This window comes from Nicotiana attenuata, chromosome 2, assembly GCF_001879085.1.
Source record: "Nicotiana attenuata strain UT chromosome 2, NIATTr2, whole genome shotgun sequence".
NCBI lineage: Eukaryota > Viridiplantae > Streptophyta > Magnoliopsida > Solanales > Solanaceae > Nicotiana > Nicotiana attenuata.
In genome coordinates, this window is record NC_031990.1 from 65,692,628 (window position 1) to 65,700,483 (window position 7,856).

General features: G+C 44.5%; 1 protein-coding gene across 1 annotated transcript; it reads right to left on the reverse strand.

The window, feature by feature from the left end:
* On the reverse strand, window positions 4,960–7,856 carry LOC109220512. The gene is made up of 3 exons (XM_019384980.1): window positions 7,338–7,856; window positions 6,674–6,995; window positions 4,960–6,455 (listed from the first exon to the last, which is right to left on the reverse strand). Exons 1-3 carry the CDS (start codon window positions 7,854–7,856, stop codon window positions 4,960–4,962), a joined length of 2,337 nt encoding a protein of 778 aa, XP_019240525.1.

Genomic DNA, 7,856 nt, shown 5'->3' on the forward strand with positions numbered 1-7,856 from the left:
CTAGCAATCACAGAATCTCCTATCGGAGTAGATACCGCAAGGGGTTTACTTATCAATTCAGGTTCAATGCCAAACTTATTAGCCATAAAGGGTGTAACATATGATAATGTAGATCCCGGATCAATCAGCGCGTATACATCATAAGAAAACACAGATAATATACCTGTAACAACATCTGGAGATGACTCGAGATCCTGTCGACCTACTAGAGAATAGGTTCGATTTTGAGCACCACTCGAACTCTGCACTGCACCTCTACCTCTACCTCGACCTGTCGACTGCTGAAAACCCCGTGCTGGAGGTCGAATTGATGAGGAAGAACCAGACACAGATCCAGTCGGCTGAGCCATACCACCAACCCTCTGTTAGGACAATCCCGTATCATATGGCCAGGTTGTCCGCAAGAATAGCACGCATCAGAACCTCGACGGCACAGTCCAAAGTGGGCCTTACCGCACTGATCACAACATGGTGTTAGGGGTCTCGTCTGATTAGTATCTCTGTGATATTGCGAGCCTGATGCCCGCGAACTCTGACCTAGACGTGAATAGGTAAATCGATCATATCGAGGCCTCTGGAATTGTGGAGGAGCACTAGCTACAGATGGCGTCGAACTCCTCGAAGACTGGGGCCTGACATTGCCTCTGAAGTCATCAGAATACCCTGCAAATCTCGCCCGCTTATGCTGGCCCCTATCCTGCTCCCTATCTGCCCTTTGCTGGCGCTTACGATCCTCTAGGGTCTGGGCATAAGCCTGAATACGGGAAATATCCATGCCCTCCACCAAGGACGCTGTCGTGCACTCATTTATCAGATGTGGTCCCAACCCGTTCACAAACAGATGCACCCTATCACTCATCTCTGCTACCATATGGGGAGCATACCTTGCTAAAGAATCAAACTGCATACTATACTCTCTCACACTCATATTACCTTGTCTAAGGTTCAAGAACTTATCAGCTCTAGCTCGTCGTATCTCAACTGGCAAGTAGTGACGAAGAAAGGCCTCAGAAAATTCCTTTCACACAGCTGGAGGAGCGTTCGGACCCCTGGATCTCTCCCAACTATCATACCAGAGAACCGCTAAATCCCGTAGCCGATAAGAAGCCAACTCTACTGCCTCTGTATCACTAGTATGCATAACCCACAGTGTACGATGAACCTGATCAATAAAAGTCTGCGGGTCCTCCTTCGGATCTGATCCGGTAAACACAGGAGGGTCTAAATTAATAAAATCACAAACTCTCGTACTAACTGGTTTATCAGCAGCACCTGTATTCTGCCTCTGAGCCTGAGCAGCTACCAAGCTAGTCAATAACTGCAAAGCACTCCGCATATCCTGGTCTGTAGTGCCAGACGGAGGAACTGGAGGTGCTGGGTTCCTCCTAATATCCTCTGGAGGAGACGGAGTAGATGAGGTATAAGCCTCTAAAGGAACATAAGTGTTGCAACATAGCCGGAATAGGGCCCCGACATACCCATAATATCTATAACAAAAATGCATACCAAGACCAAGGCAAGTCCGAAGAAGGGATCTCGCCAATCACCGCTGAACTGGACAGCCTACTATGGTGGGGGAGCTGCGCCTGCCTGTCTATCAGGACCTGCAGCACGACATGCAGCGTCCACAAATAAAAGGACGTCAGTACGAATAAAGTACTGAGTATGTAAGGCAGGGAACCATAAGTACGAACAGTAATGTAAGCAGGGATAGAGAATAAACAACCTGTAACATCTGGGTACCTCTAAGGGCTACTGACATGAAATGCGTGATACATATGTATATATACATAAACTTTTAAAACATACGCCTCTGTGGGCATCATCATCATCATATCGTACCCGGCCGTAATAGGCTCGGTAAAAACGTACCCGGCCACGTGGAGCTCGGTAAAACCCAATTGATCAGTGGTTGCACAATAGGTGTCGTACCCGACCGACTATAGCACGGCTCGGTAGAGTAAAATAGATACATATATATAATGCAGCTCGACTCATGGACTCACGTTCTAAACCTTTCGGAGTGACGTAAGGTCGGTATCCTCTGTACACGTTATTAGGACTAACTCTTCACCATGAACCTTATAAGAATCAGGAAGTACCAATAACATTGATAACATAAGAATAAGAGAAGCAACATCAACATCAATCGTTCCATAAGAGGGGAAACAATGTAAGTACTGCTAGCTTCTAAGAGTAGAGTATCTTTGGAAGCTCGTTCATTACATTATGTACAATCGGAGTCGTGCAAAAGAAGGAAAGGGATAGCCTCACATACCTTGTATATACTGCCCCAATCTCAAGCTATGCAATTTTCACGACTCCTTAGTCTACAATAAGAGAAACGATACTATAGTTACCATTCAAGCGTCATAACTATTATGTATCGACCACAACCTATTTTACGATGAAACGGACAGCACCTCCCCTATATATATGACTTCACACAATTCCAAAAAATCACCAAACAGCCCAAACAACATCAATAATAATCATATTGAGCCTCCCAAAACAGTCCACGCACAACCAAATCACTTCATACATACGACGGCCACCGTAGTCGTGTCAAACGACCCGGAAATGTTACGAAGAACTACCAGCCCACAACCCTACATCTATATGGTGTTTCTCCACGCCCTTCCTCCTCCAAAACTCCACAAAACAGTAGTAAAACACGCAGCCCAACAGCAACACAAAACAGTCTGCTACAAATGAATAACTCGAACTCACGGCTTCCGATCACCGTTCCGTGAGTTCTTACATGTATAGAACGAATTACCATGAATTCACAGCAGAATAAATGTATGAAATATAGCAGTAAACTCACCTTACTTGTTGGATAACTCAGCCCTTATCTTGGTTCTTCAAATTCTAGGGTATACCCCCAATTTGAACTTGAAAGAGAGGGAAAATCAATTAGGGTTTGTGGATAATTTTTGGGAGGAAGTTTGCAGGGGTTTAGGTCTGTTTATTTGTGAAATCTAATGAGGGATATATTGCAGAAGATAAGCCTTTTAATGGGCTCTTTGTCTGACCCGAAATTGCCTCTTTTTGGGCTATCATTTAACCAAGTAGGTGACCCACCTACTTGTCACCTAGCAGCTTGTGCAGTCTCGCAAAAATGTCTATATCTCTCTACTCCAATGTCATATTGATAAAAGGTTTAATGCGTTGGAAACTAGACTCATAGATCTTCAATTTGGTGGGTAGATCACCCCGTAATTCCAAGTATATTGGGAGAAAAGCTTAATAACATTTGACCTAAAGTTTAAGTAAAACTATGAACTTAAGTCGCAACAACTCTTGTCGACTTTGTTTCATAACTCGTTTGACTTCAAGACTATGATACGGATATTTTATGATTCATATACCTTAAAATACGACCTCTTGAGAGTATTAAGCACCCCTAGGTTTACCCAAAAATACGGCTGACAACATCCTTGATTCGTTTAACTTCTAATACTTGTTAACCACCCTTATACACCTTTGTATCATTTAAGACCAATAGGATTAATCTCTTATCATCTCAAAGATAATATCTTCATGGATTTACGTCGACGACCTTATGGCATGAACTAACGTATGTGAATATGGGTTGTAACACTCTGGTTTTTCCATCCTTCTTTGGCACATGCACAACATTTGCCACCCAGGTGGTGTATCGGACAGCTCTGACCACATTGGTGCTCAGTTGCTTCATTATTTCCTCTTTGATTTTGTCACTCATGTCTGTTTTAAATTTTTGTTGCTTTTGTTGGACTGGTGGAAAACCAGGACACATAGGAAGCTTATGAACCACTAGATCAGCACTTAAACCCGGCATATCATCGTAAGACCAAGCAAACACATCTCTGTATTCAAATAAAAGTTGAATCAAGGCATCTCTGGTTTTTTGTTCAGTGTGAATGCTTATCTTCGTTTCTCTAACTTCTTCAAGACTTCCAATATTAATCGGCTCAGTTTCATTGAGGTTGGGCTTAGGCTTGTTTTCGAATTGTTCAACTCTCTTTTTATTTCCTCGACAACCTCATCTTCATCATATTCAACCTCTTGATGCATTATTTCGATATTAGATAGCTTTTTAAGATCTGGGCGTGAATTCCGCATGCATGTCATGTTATTAAAGCCGGCATTAACAAAACTGAAATGGAAAAAATAACAGGAATTAGGAAAAGGAAAAGATAGAAAACTTAATAGGAAACTGAACTGCATTTTATTGAATTCGAAAGGATAGAAGGGTTAACATCAAAACAAAACAATCATACTGAGATGTTTGGATTACAACCCTGAAAGTAACCCAAAATACAAAAAAAAAGCTGCAAAAGCAAACTACCAAGACTCCTTCCTTGTGGGGAGAGGAGTTGTTTCCCAGTTGGTTTGCATGGTGTCTGGGCCAATTAGTTGCATATAGGCACGACTAGTGCCTTCACCAGCCTGGATCATATTCACTTCAGAAAATATTTGGCTGAGGCCATGGCAAATTTCATCAATGTTTGCATGCGCCGTGGAATTTTGACCCTCTTGGAGTTGTGGCTTGACAAAAGTGTAGAAAATATGAGGGATAGGCTGTTGCAAGACCCATCCATGCTTTTTGCGGTGTTTGGCTTTATTTTCGTCTGCTTGTGTTGGCCTGAAGCCTAAGCCAAAAGTACCCTGGTTACCGAACGGAGAGATAGGCTCCGAAATTCCTTGCAATGATGCCCCCAAGCCTTTTCCTGGCTCATAACCTTGTCTCATCATAACTGCAGCCACCATTATAGATGTGGCGGAAAGACGAGGATGTAGAATGGTCTTTCCTTCCTCGACATGGTCCACAAAGACCACTTCAAAAGCCTGATAGACAATGGACTCAGACCCTTCCTTGGCCTCAATACAAGGAATTAACGGGTCTTTATAAATGGGAGACTCGTCTTCTCGGTGAACAATAATTTCTTGCCTGTCATGTTCGAATTTGAGCATCTAATGCAAGGTGGATGGCACAGCTCGGGCCGTATGGATCCATAGCCTTCCAAGAAGAAAGTTATAAGAAGTGGCCATGTCCACTACTTGGAAGACAATCTCAAAGTCAACTGGCCCAATCGTCATGGTGAGGTTGATCTCCCCAATGGTATCTCTTGCTGAGCCATCAAAAGCCCGGATGCGAACATTGCTGGGTCGGATTCTGTCTGTATCGATCTTCATGCTTTGTAAGGTAGAGAGAGGGAATACATCTACACTTGAGCCTCCATCAACCATGACTCGCTTTAGATAATGACCCTCACATTTGACCATCAAGTTCAAAGCTCTATTGTGCCTGGCTCCCTCCTCGGGAAGTTCATCATCAGTAAAGGAGATTCTGTTCACCTCGAAAAATCTGTTGGCCGTCTTCTCTAACTGATTCACTGTGGTCTCCTCTGAGATATGTGCCTCGTTCAGGACCTTGATTAGTACACGGGCATGCTCTTTGGAATGTAGGAGCAGAGATAGTAGAGAGATTTGGGCGGGAGTCTTTCTTAGCTGGTCAATGATTGAGTAATCATGAACTTTCATCTTTTTCAAAAACTCTTCCGCATCTGCTTCAGTGACTGGTTTCTTTATTGGAAAATGGCCTTCTCTAATTTGCTTGGCCTTTCTCAACTCTTCTGGAGAGTAACATCTCCTTGATCGAGTCAAACCTCCAGTTTCCCCCACTTCCTTTATGATTTCCTTGCCTTTGTAGGTCATCACAGTTTTGTTGTAGTTCCAAGGAGTGGTTTTTGTGTTGGTTACAGGGGGTTGCATGGCAGGTTTGATTACGATCGACTCTGTTATACCTTTCGTACCTCCCTGCTTCTCCCTTTTGATGGGGTGGCCTCCAAGTACATATAACCTTGGGCTTGGAACAATGGAGTGAACTTCCAACCTTGAGATCTTTGGAACAAATAAAGTCGCCTTATTTGAGCTTTGGGCGCCTTTCACAATCAATGGCACATCTCGGCTGGGGATTACTTCCAGACCCGCTCCTTCTTGAATTGCACCCACTATCATTTCTGCTCGACCGACCGGCTTATATTCTTGGTCTCGGTCAATCATTCCCACAAAATGAACATCATTGTGTGCTGGCAACGGGTTGTTTGTCACGTTAGGAAGGTCCTCGCCATTCGTCACTACAATCAGTTTTTCAGAAATGAGTCTCTCTATGGCTCTTTTCAGAGTCCAATAGTCATCAGTGCTATGCCCTAGGGCACCAGAATGATATTCACATCTAGCATTTGCTTGAAATCCATGCAAATCGAGATGCATATGGTGGGGAGCGATGGGTCCAATTACGCCCATTTGCTTCAGCTTCTGGAATAGACTAGAATATGATTCCGCCAATGGAGTGAATTTTTCTGCCAGCCTCTGCTCTCGACCATAATCCTGCCTGGGACGAGCATTGTAGGGTGCCCGAGAATTTGCTGCTGAGGTCGGGGGGCCCTTGGAGCTGGTGCCCGTACCTGCTAATTGGGAGGCCGAGCATATGATTGAGCATTGAACACCGTATATTGTGGTGGGCCCATAGAGTATTGAGGAATTGGCGGGGGATAATAATGTTGAGGGTAGCTGGATTGCCCCTACTGAACTTGCACATAAGGGTGTGATGCCCCTCTTTGAAACTCCCTAGATCCCGAAGCCATCATGGACCCTTCATCTCTCTTCTTTCTATTTGCCAAACCTCTCGACCCATTTTGGATAGCTTGGGTGGTAACTTTGAGAGCAACTTGACTTACAATTCTGCCAGTCTTGAGGCTATTTTCGACCGTCTCCCCTATTTTGATTGCTTCTGCAAAAGTTCTACCCATCGCGGACATCATGTTCTGAAAGTAATCAGGCTCTTGAGCCTCCAGAAAAATAGTGATCAACTCGTGGTTATCCATGGGTGGCTTAACTCTAGTCGCTTGCTCCCTCCACTTGATGGCATACTCCCTAAAACTTTTCGTCGGCTTTTTCTTCACATTGGACAAGGAATTACGATCCGGCGCAATATCAATGTTGTACTGAAATTGTTTGACGAAAGCCTGGGCCATGTCATCCCAAATATGCCAATGAGAGATGTCTTGGTCAATGAACCATTCGGAAGCTACCCCCACAAGGCTTTCCCCAAAGTAAGCCATCAACAACTCTTCCTTTCCTCCTGCACCCCTCAGCTGGTTGCAATACCTTTTCAAGTGGGCGATAGGGTCGCCGTGTCCATCATATTTCTCAAATTTTGGGGTCTTGAACCCTCGTGGCAAATGGATGTGAGGGAACATGCATAGATCACTGAACGAAACACTTTTGTGACCACCTAGTCCCTGTATATTCTTTATATTCTGTTCAAGACTTTTCATTTTCCTGGCCATCTCATCTGGCTCAACAGTCGTGGCAGGCTTTTCATTTTCCACTGGTGATTCGTACCGAGGAGTCTGATTGTATGGAGCCGAGACCCCAAAAGCCATATTTGGAGAATAGTATTGGCCATCATAAGCATGAGATGGTGGCTCATTGTTTGGCCTCGTCACAGGTGGTGGCGGCGGGATTGTATATACCGGTGCGCCAGACACGACGAGAGGGGTGTTCCTAACCGGTGCGACTGGAGGTCGCATATTAGAGGTACCGGGGGCAGCATGGAGGCTGTAGTTTGGCACATACCCTGGTGGTAGAATGGGATCGCTCGTTGCATGGAGCGGTGTTTGAGTAGCCTGGGGTATGGTGGAAGTTCCCTCTGAAGGACCCTGGGGTGGAGGTCGACCGGAAACCCAAGCTTGATATACATCTGACAGTTGTTGTCTCAATTTTCTTATTTCCTCCGACTCTTGCTCAACTGACTGACCCTGCGGATTGTCACTGACCAACTCGATTTCATCACTATTATCCAT

Excerpts from the sequence above, each read along its gene's own strand:
- LOC109220512 (XM_019384980.1), bottom strand. The coding sequence starts at position 7,856 with ATGGATAATAGTGATGAAATCGAGTTGGTCAGTGACAATCCGCAGGGT. Across the intron at positions 6,996-7,337 it reads CTGTTGAGCCAGATGAGATG|TACAACATTGATATTGCGCC; the intron begins GCCAGGAAAATG and ends AAACAATTTCAG. Across the intron at positions 6,456-6,673 it reads TATCCAAAATGGGTCGAGAG|GTACGGGCACCAGCTCCAAG; the intron begins GTTTGGCAAATA and ends CCCAATTAGCAG.